Here is a 21,543-nt window from a genome sequence, read left to right as displayed (position 1 = left end):
TTTGGTCAAAGGGGTTAAGAAAGAGAACTTGAGCTCAACTGGTCTAGGTATAACATCACAATTGTACATTTTAAAATAATACAGAATGAATAAACAAAACTTTTTAAGAAGAAAAATGCATCCATCAAACACATGAATAGCAGCTGGAGCCACCTGACACTTACGCGGCAAGTTGCTGGAGGGCCTCTCTGTGCCGTTGCTCATGTCGCTTCCAGTCCCGACTGATGAATGATGGAACAGGATCTGCCTTGCTCCAATAAACAGAATATCTTGGATAATGGAACATGCTGCTGAACATGGTTCTAAACCTGGGAACCCTTCTCTAATGTTAAGACAGGAGGGCAGAGGGAAAAAGGACAAAATTACACCAGATTTTCTAAAGTATTTTACTACTGCAAACTTTTGAAAGGTACAAAACCGTCTATATGGCATAGGCTATTGGTATATGTATAGACTATCTCTAGAAGGATACTGAAGAAACTGATGACAAGGGGTGATTATGTGAAGAGGGCTAAGGGTAGCATTTATTTTATACTATATATGCTTTTGCACTACTGGAATTTTTTCAACACAGACATCTATTACTTTTCTCACTGAAATAATTTAGGTTATCGTCTGAGTCCTTTATTCACTGTTAGTTAATCCCCACATTAGGCCACAAGTATTAAAACATCTTGTCCCCTGGTAACCATGGCAAAGAAATTTCTGAAGAATATAAAATCCAATGGAGATTTGGTGATTAGAAAATTTGATCAGCACAGTTAGCCAAACTAGATGGTTCAGGTTCATTAGGCTGCCTTAGCAGATGAGTAAGACCTACCAGTTTGCTTCGAATCACGGTGGCCTGCATATTTGCCTGGTTGTGGTCTTTCTCGCTTGATACAATAAACAACGGGTCTGTGAAATAAACAATAAAGCAGTATAAGGAAGACCACAAATCTAGCACATATCTACTCCCAGGTAGAAAAAAAACAGTAAAGAAATGTAATTTCTTAATTGGAAAACAAATTAGAAAATTCAGATACCATCTAATTCTGCAGCAGCTCATAGCTCTATTACTCACCATCAGTGAGAGTCTGTGAGATGCGTGTGTTCTCTGTACGCTCCAATGTCAGTGAATAGAATCAGAATGCAAAAAGAAGGCTGAACATGTTTTCAAGCACCATAACCTCAACAGGCTCTCCTCTCTTATGAACAAACCACCTTCTGGGTCTGGGTAGCTCTGGAAATACTCTAAGAGGAAGGACCATGTATACACAGACACTACACCCGTTTCCAGGGTAAAGAAACAATAACTTTGGGCACTGCCTCCCAACTTCAGTTCACAGGGAAGATACAAACTTAACAGTGTATCACCCAGAGCTGGTAGACAGGGTAAGAAAATGTCATTCTCTAGTAAGACATAAATAAGATCAGCTATTTTTAGAATTCACCCCTTAAAATGGAACTAAGTTATTTCCTCCAAGTTTAAATAAGATTGCCCTGTTGCTGTAAGTATGTATTTGTTAGGTATACCTTTAAAGTGACAATGAATATTCATGATTGATTTTACTATCACTTAAAAATCAAACAGTTTGACATTAAAATCACAAGCAATCTTCAGATATAGACTTGATTTCTCAAGTAGATATGTCTAGACAAATAAATACCTTGAACTAGTCTAGACATCTTGGTAACGTATATTTCTCTGCAGAAATCATTAAATTGTTATTGTGATTTAGAACTAAGTCTCTTGAATTTAGACGATTTGTCAATTTCCGGAACTTAGTTACTTCCTCAGTTACCAATTTCAGGTGAACAGCACAACCATTGAGGACTTCCCTGGTGGTCCAGTGGTTGAAAATCCACCTTCCAACACAGGGGGCGTGGGTTCAATCCCTGGTCTGGGAACTAAGATCCCACATGCTGTGGGACAACTGAGCGCATGCACCACAACCAGAGAAGCCCACGAGCTGCAACCACTGAGCCTGCATCCTGCACACACTGTGCCCACACGTTCTAGAGCCTGTGCTTCGCAGCGAGAGAAACCTGTGCACCAGTGAAGACCCAGCTGGCCAACACAAACAATCACAACCACTGGTCCAGTGATACCTTCTAAATCACTTAAAACAAGAGACAAGAGAATGTAGAAATTTCACTTTGTCTTTTACGATTTCCAACATATTAGCGATGTTGAAGATATATTCTTCTATCTAAATAGGTGCATTCATTCTCCAAATTCAGTAGCCTATAATTTGAGGGCATAAAATTTGGCCTCTTCATTCCTAATCAGCCCAATTTCCATCACTTCTCAACTTGATATCACTGGGTCAATGGCTGCAATTGTGCTGGTCATCTGAAATTAATTTAACCCACATTTCCCCTAAGTCTGGATAATGAACCATTCTCCTCTTATTAATATTTCCATAAGGAATGTGCAAATGATATCTATAGAAACATTTTTTAATCCACAGACAACACCACAATACTGTGTGATTTGTGACTATACATTCTACAACGTAGTCTACAGTTCAGTTCAGTCACTCAGTCATGTTCGACTCTGCGATCCCATGGACTGCAGCAGGCCAAGCCTCCCTTGTCCATCACCAACTCCTGAAGTTTACTCGAACTCATGTCCATTGAGCCAGTGATGCCATTCAACCATCTCATCCTCTGTCGTCCCCTTCTCCTCCTGCCTTCAATCTTTCCCAGCATCAAGGTCTTTTCAAATGAGTCAGTTCTTCGCATGAGGTGGCCAAAGTATTGGAGTTTCAGCTTCAACATCAGTCCTCCCAATGAATATTCAGGATTGATTTCCTTTAGGATGGACTGGTTGGATCTCCCTGCAGTTCAAAGGACTCTCAAGAGTCTTCTCCAACACCACAGTTCAAAAGCATCAATTCTTCAGCACTCAACTTTCCTTATAGTCCAACTCCCACATCCATACATGACCACTGGAAAGCCATAGCCTTGACTAGATGGACCTTTGTTCGCAAAGTAATGTCTCTGCTTTTTAATATACTGCCTAGGTTGGTCATAACCTTTCTCCCAAGAAGTAAGCGTCTTTTAATTTCATGGCTGCAGTCACCATCATGCAGTGATTTTGGAGCCCAAAAAAAGTCTGTCACTGTCTCCCATTGCTTCCCCATCTATTTGCCATGAAGTGATGAGACCAGATGCCATGATCTTAGTTTTCTGAATGTTGAGTTTTAAGCCAACTTCTCCACTCTCCTCTTCACTTTCACCAAGAGGCTCTTTAGTTCTTCTTTGCTTTCTGCCATAAAGGTGGTGTCATCTGCTTATCTCAGGTTATTGATATTTCTCCCAGCAATCTTGATTCCAGCTTGTGTTTCAACCAGCCCAGCATTTCTCATGATGTACTCTGCATATAAGTTAAATAAGCATAGTCTACAACTGTGCTCAAAATCAGTGCTCAAACGGCACTGAAGAGGCCTCTGAGATGCCCAAGCAATAGCATGCATGCAGTGTCGCTTCAATCATGTCCAGCTCTTTGTGACCCTATAGACTTTAGCCTGCCAGGCTCCTCTGCCCATGGAATTTTCCAGGCAAGAATACTGGAGTGGATGGCTGATTCATGTCAACGTATGGCAGAAACCACTACAATATTGTAAAGTAATTAGCCTTCAATTAAAATAAATTAATATTTTTTAAAAAGGAATACTGGAGTGGGTTGTCATGCTCTCCTCTGGGGAAATCTTCCCAATCCAGGAATCAAACTCGCATCTCCTGTGGCTCCTGCATTGCAAGTGTATTCTTTTTTTTTTTTGGTAGATTTTTAAAATTTATTATTATTATTTTTACTTTACAATATTGTATTGGTTTTGCCGTATATCAACATGAGTCACAGGGGGAAGCCCCAAGCAATAGCAATCACCAGGTTATCACTTACTTATTCCTAGACAGTATTGAGTGCTTCGTATGTAGTATTCCTTTCAATTCTCAAAAAGTTAATAAGGTAAGCACGAGGCCTCCATTTTACAGAAAAGGAAACCAAGGCTTCAAGAAGTCAGCAACCAAGGGGATCAAGATGGTAGAATAAGAGGACAGAGAGCTCCCCTTCCCCCCAAAACACATCAAAGATATATCTACATGTAGAACAATTCTCAGTGAAAACTAGCTGGAAACTGGCAGCAGGACTTCTATACAAACAACCAGAGCTGCAAAAATAGCTCCATGTAATAGGGAGTGTGCTAAGTCGCTTCAGTCATGTCCAACTCTTTGCGACCCTATAAACTGTAGCCTACAAGGCTCCTCTGTCCATGGGATTCTCCAGGCATGGAGTGGGTTGCCATGCCCTCCTCCAGTGGATCCTCCTGACCAGGGATCAAACCCACATCTCTTTAAGTCTCCTGCATTGGCAGGTGGATTCTTTACTACTAGCAACATTTGGGAAGCAAGGTAGGATGTGGGGGGGAAAAAAAAGGCATCAGGTTGGGACCTGCATCCCTGGGAGGGATCTGAAAGGAAGAGAAGGTCCACATGGGTGGACCTTCACTCTGGGGAGCAAGCAGGTCAAGCCACAATTTTGGCATCCCATTCCTGGGCTCCTGCAGAGACAAGAAAAACCCCTCATTTGCTAGGAAATTCACTGACACAGACAGACTGAAGAAGGCTGGACTCTACTCATAAGGAGTGTATGTGTGCCGGCTCACTAACAGTCAGGGCCAAGAGAGCCACCGGAAGTGATGGTTGCCACTTTACCACACTTTCCAACCCCAACAGGCAAATGCCCCAGCCCCCTCAGTCTACACCACAGCCTAGTGTGAGATCTGGGCAGAGGCTTGGTCTAGCCATGCAGAGACAGACCAGAGGGCCTGAGGTGTGATCTGGGGGCGCTGCAGGCCCCATTATAAACGGGTGCACGGCGGGCGGTGGGTCTAGCTGGGCAGATATTGCCAGCATGCATACCTGGTGGCATCATAAGAGAGTGCAGATACTAGTACGCAGCAGTTTATTTCCCAGCAAGAGCATGCTGGGTGTGCTGGAGTGGCTCCACCCACTCCATACCACAGCTCAGCACTACATCTGGGGCAGAAAGAGAAGACTGGGAGAAGACCACCATAGAGGCAGCCCAGATCTCAGGTGGCAAAGCAGCACCTGACTCCCAGTCACTGCACAACACAGCCCTGCCCTAGATCTGGGATGTTACAACAGAGAAAGGGACGTGAATTTGGGCTGCTTCTGAGCACGATGTCTACACAGGTGAGACACAGGTATTCTGTGACCTCACAGACCTTACTTGCTTCAGGATTCACCTCCCTTGGGGCAGCGTGCACACTCAAGGGCTGCAGAGCATGATCAAACAACCCTCAAGCCTTCTATTCAAACAACTGGGGAGTGCACCCCACTCCCAATAGGATGATGACAGCCATGGAGCTGAGAAGAAGCCCTGCCTCACATCCAGCACAGGCTGTAGACGCTACAAGCCAACCACACCTCCTATCCAGGGGATAACAACCAGTCTAGACTGAGGAAAGACATGGTGGGCATCCATACCAAAATCAGTCTCCCACCAAAGGACTGGAGACACAGAGTCTATGCAGGGACAACCCTACATAAAAACATCCCTTCAAGACCACAGTGGAGAGCAGATTCTCCTAAATTCAGAGAGACAGAAAAAGGTAAGTAAAATTAAAAAGCATAGAAACTATTTCAAATCAAAAGAATACGAGAAATGCCCTGAAAGAACAAATAATGAAACAGTCCTCATCAGTCTTTTAGACCTTGAGTTAAAAGGTCTAAACTTCTGAGTTAAAAGAGAAGGTAATAAAAATGCTAAATGAATTAAGAAACATATCAAAAGAAATGCAGATCACTGTAACAAGGAACTATTAATGGAAACTATAAAGGTGAACCAATCAAAATTAGACAATTCCATTGCTGAGATAAAAACCAATCTAGAAGCAATGAATAGCAGACTAAAGGACACAGAAGAATGATAAGTGATCTGGAAGACAGAATGGTAAATTATTCAATCAGAACAGTGGAAAGACAAATGAAAAAATAAAGGCAACAACATATGAACTCTACGGATAATACAAAACGTGCCAACCTACACATAATAGGGGTTCTAGAAGAAGGAAGAGAGAATGGATAAAAAAATGTATTTTAGGGACTTCCCTGGTGGTCCAGTGGTTAATACTTAGCCTTTCAACGCAGGGGGTGTGGGTTCAATCCCTGGTCAGGGCACTAAGATCCCACAAGCTGCATGACACAGCCAAAAGCAATATACAACAAAACAAGCCCAACAAACCAAAGTCCAGGACCAGACGGCTTCACAAGGGAATGTCATGAAACATTCAGAGAACAGTTAACACCTGTCCTTCTGAAACTATTCCCAAAAATTGCAGAAGAAAGAACACTTCCAAACTCATTCCACGAGGCTACCATCAACCTGATACCAAAACCAAACAAAAGTGAAAGTGTTAGTCGCTCAGTCGTATCCAACTCGGCTCCTCTGTCCATGGAATTCTCCAGGCAAAAATACTGGAACAGGTAGCCATTTCCTTTTCCAGGGATCTTCCCGACCCAGAGATTGAACCCAGTTCCCCCACACTGCAGAAAGATTCTTTACTGTCTGAGCCACCAGGAAAGATCACAAAAACAGAAAATTAAGGCCAATATCACAAATGAACATAGATGCAAAAATTCTCAACAAGATACCAGCAAACTGACTCCAACAACACATTAAAAGGATCATACACCATAATAAACTAGGATTTATTCCAGAGATACAAGGAGTTTTCAATATCTGCAAATCAGTCAATGTGATACACCACATTAACAAATTGAAGATAAAAACCATATGAACATCTCAATAGATTCAGAAAAAACTTTTTATAAAATTCAATATCCATTTATGATTTTTAAAAAACACTTCAGAAAGTGGGCATAGAGGGAACTTACCTAACCATAACAAAGGCCATATATGACAAAGCCATAGCTAACATCATACTCAGCGTAAAAGCTGAAATATTTCCTCTAAGATCAGGAACAAGACAAGGATGCTCATTCTCACCCCTCTGATTCAACACATAGTTTTGGATGTCCTAGTCATGGCAATCAGAGAAGAAAAAGAAAAGGAATCCAGGGACTTCTCTGCTGGTCCAGTGGCTGAAACTCTCTGCTCCCAATGCAAGGGGCCTGGGTTCAGTCCCCGGTGAGGGAACTAGATCCCACATGCTACAACTAAGAGTTTGCATGCTACCATTCAAAAGATATCACATTCTGCAACTAAGACCCAGTGCAGCCAAATAAATAAAAATAAGTATTTTTTTTTAAAAAAAGGAATACAAATTACAAAAAAACAGAGTTGTCGCTGTTTGTATATAACATGATGCTACACATAGAAAACCCTAAAGAAACTACCAGAAAACTACTAAAGCTCATCAATAAATGCGATAAAGCTGCTAGATACAAAATTAATATATAGAAATCTATTGCATTTCTGTACACTAACAAGGAAATATCGGAAACAAGGAAACAATTTCATTTACCATTGCATTAAAAAGAATAAAATACCTAGAATAAACCTACCTAAGAAGGCAAAAGATCTCTACTCTGAAAACTATAGGACACTAATGAAAGAAACTGAAGATGACACAAATAAATGGAAAGATATATGTGTTTCTGAAATGGGAGAATCCATATTGTTAAAATGAGCATACTACTCAATGGAATCTACAGACTCAATGCAATCCCTATTACATTACTAATGGCATTATCACAGAATTAGGACAAAATAATTCTCCAAGCCAGGCTTCAGCAATATGTGAACCATGAACTTCCAGATGTTCAAGCTGGTTTTCGAAAAGGCAGAGGAACCAGAGATCAAATTGCCAACACCCACTGGATCATGGAAAAAGCAAGAGAGTTCCAGAAAAACATCTATTTCTGCTTTATTGACTATGCCAAAGCCTTTGACTGTGTGGATCACAATAAACTGTGGAAAATTCTGAAAGAGATGGGAATACCAGACCACCTGACCTGCCTCTTGAGAAATCTGTATGCAGGTCAGGAAGCAACAGTTAGAACTGGACATGGAACAACAGATTGGTTCCAAATAGGAAAAGGAGTACATCAAGGCTGTATATTGTCACCCTGCTTATTTAACTTCTACGCAGAGTACATCACAAGAAACGCTGGGCTGGAGGAAGCACAAGCTGGAATCAAGATTGCCGGGAGAAATATCAATAACCTCAGATTGTTAGGGACCAAACGACGGTCTCTAGGACCTGAGTCATGTTTGCCAGAAAGAGACAGGATATGCGCTCATCCTGCCTGGCCAATCATGTAATGCCAGCTACTCCTGTAACTGAGACAAAGAACTGCCTGTATATAAGCCGCCATACTGCTTTGTTCGGGGCTCTGGTCGGACTCCCTTGTGTGGGATGAGACTTGGGCCCTAGCGCGCTAGGAATAAACAAACTCCCTTCTTGCGTTTGCAATACTGTGGTGGACTTGCTCTCTCGGTCGGTTAGGAGATACGGGCTCGGAGCATAACACAGATATGCAGATGACACCACCTTATGGCAGAAAGTGAAAAAGAACTAAAAAGCCTCTTGATGAAAGTAAAAGAGGAGAGTGGAAAAGTTGGCTTAAAGCTCAACATTCAGAAAACGAAGATCACGGCATCTGGTCCCATCACTTCATGGGAAATAGATGGGGAAACAGTGGAAACAGTGTCAGACTTTATTTTTGGGGGCTCCAAAATCACTGCAGATGGTGACTGCAGCCATGAAATTAAAAGACGCTTACTCCTTGGAAGGAAAGTTATGACCAACCTAGATAGCATGTTGAAAAGCAGAGACATTACTTTGCCAACAAAGGTCTGTCTAGTCAAGGCTATGGTTTTTCCAGTGGTCATGTATGCATGTGAGAGTTGGATGGTGAAGAAAGCTGAGCGCCAAAGAATTGATGCTTTGAAGTGTGGTGTTGGAGACTCTTGAGAATCCCTTGAACTGCAAGAAGATCCAACCAGTCCATCCTAAAGGAGATCAGTCCTGGCTATTCATTGGAAGGACTGATGTTGAAGCTGAAACTCCAATACTTCGGCCACCTCATACAAAGAGCTGACTCATTGGAAAAGACCTGAATGCTGGGAAGGACTGGGGGCAGGAGAAGAAGGGGACGACAGGGGATGAGATGATTGCATGACATCACTGACTCGATGGACATGGGTTTGGATAGACTCCAGGAGTTGGTGATGGACAGGAAGGCCTGGCATGCTGCGATTCATGGGGTCACAAAGAGTCAGACACAACTGAGCAACTGAACTGAACTGAATTTTTAATTTGGATGAAAACACAAAAGACCCTGAATAACCAAAATAATCTTGAGAGAGAAGAACAGAGCTGTAGAAATCACACTCTATGCCTTCAGACAATATTATAAAGCTACCATAATCAAAACCGTCTGACACTGACACAGAAACGGACATAGAGATCAACTGAACAGAACAGACAGTCCAGCAGTAAACCAAGACACTTATGGCCAATTAATCTAAGAAAAGTAGGTAAGAATACACAGTGAAGAAAAGACAGCCTTTTCGCTAAATGGTTCTGAGAAAAACTGGACAGCTACATGTAAAAGAATGAAATTAGAACATTCTCCAATACCATATACAAAAATAAACTCAAATTGATTAAAGACTTAAATGTAAGTCTGGATAAAACTTCTAGAGGAAAATATGGGCAGAAGACTCTGACATACACTGCAGCAAGATGTTTCTGGAACAGAAATAAACAGTGTATAATTAAGTCTAAAAGCTTTAGCGCAACAAAGGAAAACATAAGCAAAACGACAACCTACAAAGTGGGAGAAAATATTTCTAAATGATCCTACAACAATGATTAGTTTCCAACATATACCAACAGCTCATATAGCTTAACATCAAAAAAACAAACAACCCAATTAAAAAAATAGCCAGAAGACCTAAACATTTCTCCAAGAAGACATACAGATGACCCACACGCACATGAAAAGATGTTCAATATCACTAATTATTAGAGAAATGCAAATCAAAACTACAGTGAGGTATCATCTCACATCAGAATGGCCATTATTAACAAGCCTACAAATAAATGCTGGAGAGAGAGTGAAGAAAAAGAAACTCTCCAACTCTGTTAGTGGGAATGAAAGTTGGTGCAACCACTGTGGAGAAGATCATGGAGGTTCCACTAAAAAAAAAAACAACTAAAAATAGAGTTACCATATAATCTTGCAATCCCACTCATGGGCATATATCCACAGAAAACTCTAATTTGAAAAGATACATGCACCCCAATGTTCACAGCAACTCATATTTACAAAGGCCAAGCCCTGGAAGCAACCTAAATGTCTATCAACAGATGAATGGATAAAGAAAATGTATAAAATAAATAACATATATATACGCATATGTATACAAGCACACAATGGACTATTACTAGCCATAAAAAAGAATGAAATAATGCCATTTGTAGCAACATGGATGGACCTAGAGATTATCCTATTAAGTGAAGTAAATCAAAGACAAATATCAAATCACTTATGTGTAGAATTTTTTTAAAATACAAATAAACTTATTTACAAAACAGACAAACTCATGGAAATAGAAAATAAATTTATGGTTATCAAAGGGGATAGCAAAGGAGGGGAGGGGAGAAATAAATTAGGACTTTGGAATTAACATAAATACAGTAGGTCCTTGTTGTTTATTCTATAGAGAAAGAAAAGAAAGGAGGAAAAGAGCTCATGATAAATGATAAACCCAAGAAGTATTTAAGATATTTTGGGGGCTTCCATGGTAGCTCAGTGGTGAAGAATCTGCCAGGCAATGCAGGGGACATGGGTTCGATTCCTGGTCCAGGAAGATCCCACATGCCATGGGACAATAAGCCCGTGCACCACAACTACTAAGCCCACAGCCCACAACTACTGAAGGCCCTGTCCCTAGAGCCCGTGCTTCGCAACAAGAGAAACCACTGCAATGAGAAGCCCTCACACTGCAACTAGAGAAGGCCCCCGCGCAGCAATGAAGACCAGCACAACCAATAGATAAATATTTTTAAAAACGATATTTCTGGAAGCTAGGAAAATATATCATATTTAAAAGACTTTATAATTAGCAGTGCAATAGTGTAGCTATTAATCCATCAACAAATGTAGATTCAGGGAAGCGACAGAGTACTGTAGGCACTTCAAGTGAGGCACTTTAGAGATACAAAGTATTCACATAACATTCAGTCAAATGTAAAACAGTATATAAATGAGGTAAGATTTAGAAAAGAATGCTATTAACTGTGAAGCATACACAAATGTAAGCAATCATTACATATTCCCAACAGCAGGGAATGGCTGCCCTAAAGACTCCCATCCAAAGGAAACCCTGGGATTCTCAGAGGAGATATCACACCGTTAAAAGAAGGGTAAAGAGGGCAAAACGGGGGGCGGGGGAGGGAAATCATGCTTTACTGATTATACTTATTGTAGTAGTAAATTAAATAAATAATTCATAACAAATTATATAGCACCCAACATATGTACCAGCACTGGAAAAGGTGCTGAGAAAGCTACAAAAATGGAGAGAACAAGAACTTAAATAACTCAGGAATTTATGGTCCAGTAGAAGAGACAGAACATAAATGAACAATCAGGGCATTAAATAAACTGGGGCTTTACTGGCCCAAAAGACCTAGTGGACCTAGTTTACAAGCAATACTTTGACGGATAAGAATAAGCTCAAATAAAAAGAGAAACCTAAAAACAAAGATGAGACAACCTGGCCCTTCTTTACCTACCCAGAATGACAAGTTTGGAGTTGCCCAGAGAATTGGGCATTTTATGCAGTTTGAATGACGGAGTGTCGAGTGAATCTCCAAGTCAGAACGCCAGGAACGGCATTCAGGACAATTGCTTAGGGCTGTGCAAATTGTCAGGGTAAAGAAGAATGAGGTGTTCCTGCTCGCTACTCTGAGATGCAGAGCGCACCTGCGGCTTCCGAGACCGCCTCCTCCCCCCAGCCCGCCCAAGAGCCACCGCCTGCAGGGCGTGGAGCTGCCCCTAACCAACAAAAGACAACCCGGGCTAGAGATCCCTCCTGAGGCCTGTCTTTCGTCCGCCGCGTTCCCGGCCAGGTCCGACAGTCTCGACGCCCACCTGGCCCAGGTGTCGACAACTCAGGAGGGAGGTTTGGAGCCGCCCTTACCGTATAAGAAATCATACGTTCGACTGGCAGAGACGTTGCCGCAGGCCCCCGACTTCCCTCCGAACCGGGTTTGAGACACCTGCGACTTGGCCTGGGGTTCTTCGATAGTCACTACGTGACTCATGGTGCCGGCTCTTCCCTGCCGCCAGCCAGGTTCAACTAGGGAAACCTAGCTGCTGCGTGCACCGTAGCTATGGTAACCTCCGCAGGGACCAGAGAGCAAACGCCAGGCGAAGATAGGCGGCTAGTCCAGAGGAGAGGGGCGGGACTAGCGTGAGAGAGGCGGGGTCGAGTGACGACAGGAAGGGGCGGGGCGAGGAGCAGAAGCGGAAGGACGGGGACGTGCGCAGAGGCGTGGAGCGTGAGGGGTGGGGGAAGAGGAGGGGAGAAAGGGGAAAAGGAGGGGCTGGCCTAGGGAGGGGAGGGCAAGGAGAGAAGGGCGGGGCAGAGGTAGAGAAGGACGGAGGGCTCGGTGGAGAGAAAGGCGAGGAGGGGGAGAGAAAGGCGAGGAGGGGGAGAGAAGGGCGGGGTGGGAGAGGGACTGCCTCACTTCCCAGTTGCACTCCGGTGATAAAGTTACGAGCATTTAGCGGCCCACCCACGGTCAACGCCAGGGGGCCGCAGATTGGGGAGAAGGTTGCTGCTGAAATCCTTGCAGCCATTTACCAATCACACTCCGTAGCCTCTTTCGGAAATCCCTGGGAAATCTTAGAGCCTTCTAGAATAGTTGGGGACTTTCATTTCGGACATCCCCTTTCCGCAGGTCTTGTTCGAACTAAAGAATCTGAGCGTCAGCCTTTGGCACACTATGAGCTCTGGTCCTGATTATCAGCGTTTGTGGTGGGCTAATTAAATGTTCATGCGCATTCTGCTATCCCTTTCTGTGTGTATGTGTTAGCCGCTCAGTCGTGTTCAACTCTGCGATCCCATGGCCTGTGACCCTCCAGGCTCATCTCTCCATGGGATTTTCCAGGCAGGAATACTGGAGTGGGTTGCCATTCCCTTCTCCGAGGGATCTTCTCCACCCAGAAATGGAACCTAGGTCTCCTGCATTGCAGGCAGATTCTGCATTTCAAACTGATACGGATTTTTTCACTATAGTTATCAAATTTAAGAAAAATTGGTGGTGCCCTAGTAACCACCAGTGTTAACCAAAAAGATATTGTTTGCTTAGTATCACTAGGAATGAGTGCATTTTACATATCAGATTCTTTTCCTCCGTTATGATCATTATACTTTGTGATGTTTGAATTATCCCATTTGGCTAGTGACACACGTTAGAGTTAGCTTCTTTGTCTTTTTCATGTAATCCATAGGCACTTCAACAAGCCTCCTGCCTTCTATTCTTCTTTTCACACATATTCTTGGTTTTATTTTGCTCTACTCGTGAACTTCTTGGTTTTTTTGCCAATCAGCCATGTATTTTGCCAGTTCCAAGCCTTTGCTCAAACTGATTGCTTTGCCTAAAATGCTTTTCGTACTTATGCCCCTCAATTAATTTAGGTATCCTTCAAGACTTAATGCTAATTTTGCCACCTTTATGTAGCCTCCCAAGTTCTGCAAGTACACCCAGACTTCTTTATTCCAGTGCTGTTATGTAGCACCAGTGGCATTGACCACTTTGTATTAGTAATTGTAACTTTGCTCCCTGCAACTATGAGCTCATTGAGGGCACAGGCCTTCACATGGTCATTTTGTATCTCTGAAGTACCTAGTTCAGTTCAGTCCTCAGTCATGTCCGACTCTTTACGGCCCCATGAACCACAGCACACCAGGCCTCCCTGTCCATCACCAACTCCCGGAGTCCACCCAAACCCATGTCCATTGAGTCAGTGGTGCCATCCAACCATCTCATCCTCTGTCGTCCCCTTCTTCTCCTGCCCTCAATCTTTCCCAGCATCAGGGTCTTTTCAAATGAGTCAGCTCTTTGCATCAGGTGGCCAAAGTATTGGAGTTTCAGCTTCAACATCAGTCCTTGCAAAGAATATTCAGGACTGATCTCCTTTATGATGGACTGGTTGGATCTCCTTGCAGTCCAAGGGACTCTCAAGAGTCTTCTCCAAAACCACAGTTCAAACGTACCAATTCTTCAGCACTCAGCTTTCTTTATAGTCCAACTCACACATCCATACATGACTACTGGAAAAACCATAGTCTTGACTAGACGGACCTTTGTTGACAAAGTAATGTCTCTGCTTTTAAATATGCTGTCTAGGTTGCTCGTAACTTTCCTTCCAAGAAGTAAGCGTCTTTAATTTCATGGCTGCAATCACCATCTGCAGTGATTTTGGAGCCCAGAAAAATAAAGTCAGCCACTCCACTGTTTCCCCATCTATTTGCCATGAAGTGATGGGACTGGATGCCATAATCTTAGTTTTCTGAATGTTGAGCTTTAAGCCAACTTTTTCACTCCTCTTTCACTTTCATCAAGAGGCTTTTTAGTTCTTCTTCACTTTCTGCCATAAGGGTGGTGTTATCTGCATATCTGAAGCTATTGATATTTCTCCCGGCAATCTTGATTCCAGCTTGTGCTTCCTCCAGCCCAGCATTTCTCATGATGTACTCTGCATGTAAGTTAAATAAGCAGGGTGACAATATACAGCCTTGACGTACTCCTTTACCTATTTGGAACCAGTCTGTTGTTCCATGTCCAGTTCTAACTGTTGCTTCCTGACCTGCATATAGGTTTCTCAAGAGATAGGTCAGGTGGTCTGGTATTCCCATCTTTTTCAGAATTTTCCACAGTTTATTGTGATCCACACAGTCAAAGGCTTTGGCATAGTCAGTAAAGCAGAAATATATGTTTTTTTGGAACTCTCTTGCTTTTTCAGTGATCCAGCAGATGTTGGCAATTTGATCTCTGGTTCTTCTGCCTTTTCTAAAACCAGCTTGAACATCTGGAAGTTCACGGTTCACATATTGCTGAAGCCTGGCTTGGAGAATTTTAAGCATTACTTTACTAGCGTGTGAGATGAGTGCAACCGTGCGGGTAGTTTGAGCATTCTTTGGCACGTAGTACATGAAAGCTTAGTCAAATGTTTCCTAAATGAATAAATATATCCATTTATTATATAAATTTACTGGACTGTAAAGAAGGTTGAACACTGAAGAATTGATTCTTTTGAATTGTGGTGCTGGAAAAGATTCTTTTGAGAGTCCCTTGACCTGCAAGATCAAACCAGGCTATCCTAAGGGAAATCAACCCTGAATACTCATTGGGAGGACTGATTCTGAAGCTGAAGCTCCGATACTTTGGCCACCTGATGCTGGGAAAGATTGAAGGCAAAAGGAGAAGAGGGCAGCAGAGGATGAGATGATTGGATGGCATCACCAATTCAATGGACATGAACTTGGGTAAACTCCAGGAGATGGTGAGGAACAGGGAGGCCTGGCATGTTGCAGTCCATGGGATCACAAAGAATCAGACATGACTTAGTGACTGAATAACAACAACACTGTCTACTATGAAATAGGTACTGAAGATCTAAGATATTGGTACAACTCACTGTATGATGGGAAAAAACAGATTTAAAAAACATGTAAAATATGGTCTTATAATGGGATGGTGATATTTTTCTATCTCTGGGGACAGCTGCATTTCCCATTTTCTTTTCCTTTTCCCCAAAATGCTCCTCACCCCTATCTTATCCCATCCTCATCATCTGTGGTCTCAGCTAGAATGATGTCCCCTCCTCAGAAAGACTTTTCATCCCTCAGATAAATTATCTGAAGTAGCCTACAGCCAGCCCCCTTGATAAACATATTGGAAGACACTAACCAATAGAATATGTCAAATATAATGGTTTATATATTATATTAATATATATCAAACATGATTGTTCTACATACACCATAGTGGTCATTTTGCTGGAGTTGCTCAACCTCTCCCTTGCTGGCTTGGGGGAAGCAGGTGGCCGTATTTGAAAACCCCAAATGGCAAGGAACTACAGGTAGCTTCTCAGAAATGAGGGTGGCCTCTGACCACAGCAAGGAAGAAATCAAATTCTTCAGTCCTATAACTGCAAGAAACTGAATACTGCCAACAACCTGAATGAGATTAAAAGCATATTTTTTCTCCAGTAGAATCTCAGATGAGACCACAGTCTCAGCCAAAATTCTCAATGCATTTTGTGAGACCCTAATCAGAGGAGCCATTTAAGCCATTCCCAGGTGCCTAAGTGCAGAAACTGTGAAATGGCACAAACCAACACAATTGTGGAAAGCAATTATCCTTCAATTAAAAAATAAATTAAAAAAAACTTTTTAAACAATCCAATTACCTTTAAAAAAATACATGTGTTACAACTAGGTTTGTGGTAACAATATTGCACAGCAAAAAATGACTAATGTGCAATCTTTATGAAATTAGGCTGGAGAGGGGTGCTCCTTAATAACACAGCGTCATTAAAATCAAAATTATACCATGCACATACACCATGCACATTTGGGAGACAGTTCTCCATGGGTCTCTTGCTTCTACTTGTCTTGCAAGGAAGTAGCTGTCTGTCTTTTCCTTTGTGCAGGGAGTAACCTTGGACAATAGAGGTAGTGTCTGTCTCTGGAGCAAGGGGCAGGTTTGCTTGCTGCCTTAGAAATCAGAGATCCTGTCACCCTTTGAGCAAACAGCAATCTTTCTCACTGCCCATTGTCAAAGATTTGAATTTCCTAAGCTTCCTTTCTTGTATTGTAACACCTGTGATGTCACCTGGCTTTCTGTGGAAATCGGGGCTTAGAGAAGTGTTGCAAAAATGCTGATACTTGCCATTTCTGCTATAAGTAATAAATGATCCTTCATCTCTGACTCAACAGTTTGCTGGTTTCTACCAGCATTCATGAAACTGTGGCAGACACAGAAAATCTCAGACCCTTCAGACTTCCTAAAAAGCTATTGAGAATTTATGTATAGCACGTATTTATTGTGGCAATTGGAAAGCATTTTTCCCCCCAGGGACAGAAATGTAAATACTATACAAAGTTTCCACTGAACCTATTATTTCTAACGAAACTTGAGAATTCAAGCCTTGTAATTCCTCTCTCTCAGCATATGGTGTCACTCCTTCTCTACCAACCTCAATTACCCACCCTTAATAGTCTCCACACCTGGAGTTAGTTAGGCTTGAAAAATGGCTAATACCTTTATCATGGGAGAGATTTTAGAAAGTATTCCCTTACTTGTTGCTTGTTATATCACCAGGCTGGTCATCCTAGCCACAGATGCCTGCTTAGTTCCATCTGTAGCTCGCATTCCCATCGCACCATACAGTAATATATCCAATTTTTCACAAGTAATATATTGTGAAAAAATCCATTACAGTAACTATTGCAACTCTTGCTGCCTACTAATTTAGCAATTACAGCAGCAGCGAAGAGTGCCAGAGGCTTAAAAGTAAAGTACTGCTGGTTAAAATTGTAACTGGGAAGTGAGAACTTGATACAAAATTCTGTCCACAGAATTTTCCGGGTGAGAACACTGGAGTGAGTTGCCATCCATTTCTTTCACCAGGGGATCTTCCCGACCCAGGGACTGAACCTGGGTCTCCTGCACTGCAGGTAGATTCTTTACCACCTGAGCCACCAGGGAACCCCACAGATAGAACCTCCAAGTGTCCCCCATCTTTACAGAGGTGGCTGGTTGAATCCAGTCTTTCATTATTGTCTCCATGAGCTACCTACTCAGCTTAATCTCCAATTACAGGTTTCCCGAACTGCTGTGTTTTTCCAGGGGGAAGTGAATTATTGAGATTTTCCCTGGGGTAGAATGGGAAACATTGAATTACAATATTTTATAATCCTACTTTTTCTTTAACTAAGGTCACCATAAATCTAAAGGCATTTAAGCTGGGTAAGAAAAGTAAAGCATGATGTCAAAGTAAAAATCAACAGTTGATCTGAAATCTTACTTATTCATAGATTAAAAAGCAGAAAAAAAAAAAGGCAGAAAAAAAGCAACCCACATGTGTAGGTTAGCTGTACTTTTCTGAAACAAGAGTTGAGTAGCTGAATATAAATGGCTATATATTTCACTTTGAAAAGGAATATCCTTGGTATTCAAGGGCAGGAGAACATTCATCAGAAAGAAGTGCTTGCTGAGTTTAAGACCCACAGTGCTCAGGGAGGAAAACAAGGTCTTGTTTATGTCTTGAACGCAACAGCTTAAAGGAAGTGTGGGTGGGACAAGACCTGCCGATAACGATACTAGCTTACCCTGAGAAAGTCAGTGTGGTCACTGCAAGAACCCTGTCTTCATTGAACCACCAAAGGACAGTGGGCAAGAAAAATCTTTCCTCGGTTACAGAAAGGCTGCGTCAGCTTTTCAGTCTATAACCTGCATCTACAGCTTATCACAGTTCTCTTAATTTCCTAAACACGTGGCTATTTCTCATTTCTTCTTTGTTCATTTCCTAGACACAAAAGTTCGGTAGCACAATTAAATATGTAATAATAATGATTGATTTTAAAATGATATTCATCTTTCATTTAGACCGACTGAGATGTAGATAACACATTCAACTGTTTTTGAACCCAGGTTCACATGCTGGATGCACAACGAGGCCAAACAAACTGAAACGCTGGAGTTTGGTGCAGAGAAAGGTTTATTGCGAGGGCCGAACAAAGAGAATGGGCGGCTCCTGTGGAAAAGACCTGAACTCCCCCAAGGGTTTCAGGCAAATTTGTGGGGATAGCCACAGGGTGTGTGACTTTGTTCTGATTGGTTGGTGGTGAGGTAGTGCTCCAGAAATCTTAATCAGCATTCCGGTTCCAACCAGCCAGAGGTCCATGTGCTTGTGCTCAGCCTGAAGATACCATCCTCCACCTGGGTGGGGACCTTAGTTCTTGTAGTAGAACGGCGATCTGTATCAGGTTGTTATGTATATCTCTTTGAAAGTGAAAGTGAAGTCGCTCAGTCGTGTCCGACTCTTTGCGACCCCACGGACTGTAGCCCACCAGGCTCCTGTGTCCATGGGATTCTCCAGGCAAGAATACTGGAGTGGGTTGCCATTTCCTTCTCCAGGGGATCTTCCCAACCCAGGGATCAAACCCAGGTCTCCTGCATTGCAGGCAGACACTTTAACCTCTGAGCCGTTATATCTCTTTAGGAGAAACTATTTCTAATCACTAACGGTTTGACTCTGTACCTCGAGAACTCAAGGTCTAAGAAGCTGAAGCATTTTTCCTATAAACAAGAAATGGGGGACCTAGAAAGACTTTTGTACCCAGGAGGGCCCCAAAGGGTCCCTGCTCGGTTTCACAACTACTGTGAAGATTAAATGATGGTTGACAAACTCAACAGTTCTATAGGTAAGGAAGGTATGTAGTTCTATATGTAAGAAGGTAATGTAGCTGAAGATTTATGTCGTCATTTCAACTGATAATTCATTCTAAGTAAGCACATTCTAAAAAATCTGGGTTCTCTATTAAGAATTATCTGTGCCAATATGAGTTATTGGACAGTACTAGAAGAGAAAATCAGTTCAGACAACATTTTCTTTCTTTTGTTTGTTTCTCTGCTTATTTAAGGGAGATCTTACTATGGGAAAAAGGACTTCTAGATTCTTGGCAGGGAAAAATAGTTTGGGGGGAATAATTTGAGTAAAAGCATTTGTACCGTGTCTCATGTGCACACTACTATTGGGAGGCCAAAATGCATAGACAGGATGACCACACATCTAGAAAGTCACAGTATCTGATCATGACAACATGACTTTTCACTTAAAAGCAAGGAAAGAGGATATTAAAATGATTAAATTCCATTTTTACCCCATAAATCAGTGCTTTCTAAACTTCATGGAGTAGGATGCAGTCAGCATAGTTGTCCTTGGACCTCAAGTACAAACGTTTGACTTAATTGTCCTCCTCTGTGCATGACGCATTATCATTATTGGTCCCTGCATGGGCACTTTATTTGCATTTATCTCTGTTCTCTGCCCCAACTTACCTCTGCTTATAAGCAACCACTCTGTTTAAATAAGCAAACTGTTTCACACATTGTGTTCAAACATGTATTTTTGTTTTTGTTCAGTTCAGTTGCTCAGTCGTGTCCGACTCTTTGCAACCCCATGAATCGCAGCACGCCAGGCCTCCCTGTCAATCACCAACTCTGGAGTTTACTTAAACTCATGTCCATTGAGTTGGTAATGCCATCCAGCCATCTCATCCTCCGTCGTCCCCTTCTCCTCCTGCCCCCAAACACCTTCTTTAAATTTATGCAAATAGTATTGGGCTGTGTATCTATTCTCGTTCTGACTTCTTCCCACTACCCATGCATTTTAAAAATGCATCCATTTCACTCTGTGTGTATGTTGTTAGTTTCTTCTAGTTTGGGCCTTGAACTCCACATATACCTATCTTACCTCCCCAGTATGAATGCCCAGATTGCCTTCAATTCCTTGCTACATAAATATGCTATGACAATGATCACCATAACATGTTCCATTATGGACTTGGAATATAGATCCAGGAATAGAATTGCTGTGTCATAGGTATTCACCCTGGAAAAGGCAATGGCAACCCACTCCAGTACTCTTGCCTGGAAAATCCCATGGGCAGAGGAGCCTGGTGGGCTGCAGTCCACGGAGTCACGAAGAGTCGGACACGACTGAGCGACTTCACTTTCACTTTTCACTTTCATGCATTGGAGAAGGAAATGGCAACCCTCTCCAGTGTTCTTGCCTGGAGAATCCCAGGGACAGGGGAACCTGGTGGGCTGCCGTCTGTGGTGTCGCACAGAGTTGGTCATGACTGAAGCAACTTAGCAGCAGCAGCAGCAGGTATGCACCCATTCTTAAATTAACTAGGTACTGCCTAACTGCCTTCCAAAATGGCAGGACCAGTCTCCATTCCCAAGGATTCCTGCATACTCACGAGTACTTGGCATTATCCAGTTGTTTAATTTCAGTCTAATGGCTGTAAAGTGATACCTCATTGTCAATTTATTTTCCATTTTTATGATTAGTACTCTTGGAACAGCTCATGAGTGTTGACCTTGGTTTTTTGCTGCTATATATTCTACATATTCTCCTGTGTTAAATAAGCAGAAAAACAAAAAAAACTGGTTGACTATTTGTGCTTCTATATATTGTCTGTCCATATTGAAACAGGAAGGAAGGGGGCAGGGCACAGCCTTTAAAAGAATGACATAGCCCGAGGACACAAAATAAACTGGTTTGAACCAAAGAGCTCCAAGATGGTAGACAAGTGTGTGTTAGTCACTCAGTCATGTCCAACTCTTTGCAGCCACATAGAATGTAGCCCACCAGGCTCCTCTGTCCATTGGATTCTCCAGGCAAGAATACTGGAATGGGTTGCCATTCCCTTCTCCAGGGGATCTTCCTGACCCAGGTATTGAACACAGGTCT

General features: G+C 42.3%; 1 protein-coding gene across 1 annotated transcript in view; it reads right to left on the bottom strand.

The window, feature by feature from the left end:
* CFAP91 (cilia and flagella associated protein 91) overlaps positions 1-12,341 on the bottom strand; it is a 97,945-nt gene extending 85,604 nt beyond the window's left edge. The window contains exons 1-3 of the mRNA XM_052643896.1: positions 12,188-12,341; positions 821-897; positions 165-322 (exon numbers count right to left, since the gene is read on the bottom strand). Coding sequence (XP_052499856.1) covers positions 165-322; positions 821-897; positions 12,188-12,311 — 359 coding nt within the window. The 5' untranslated portion in view covers positions 12,312-12,341. The remainder of the gene's footprint in view (positions 1-164; positions 323-820; positions 898-12,187) is intronic.
* Between the last annotated feature and the right edge of the window lie 9,202 nt (positions 12,342-21,543).

This window comes from Budorcas taxicolor, chromosome 1, assembly GCF_023091745.1.
Source record: "Budorcas taxicolor isolate Tak-1 chromosome 1, Takin1.1, whole genome shotgun sequence".
Taxonomy (NCBI): Eukaryota; Metazoa; Chordata; class Mammalia; order Artiodactyla; family Bovidae; genus Budorcas; species Budorcas taxicolor.
Note: the sequence above shows the minus strand (reverse complement) of the source record. Positions and strands in the feature narration are given on the sequence as shown.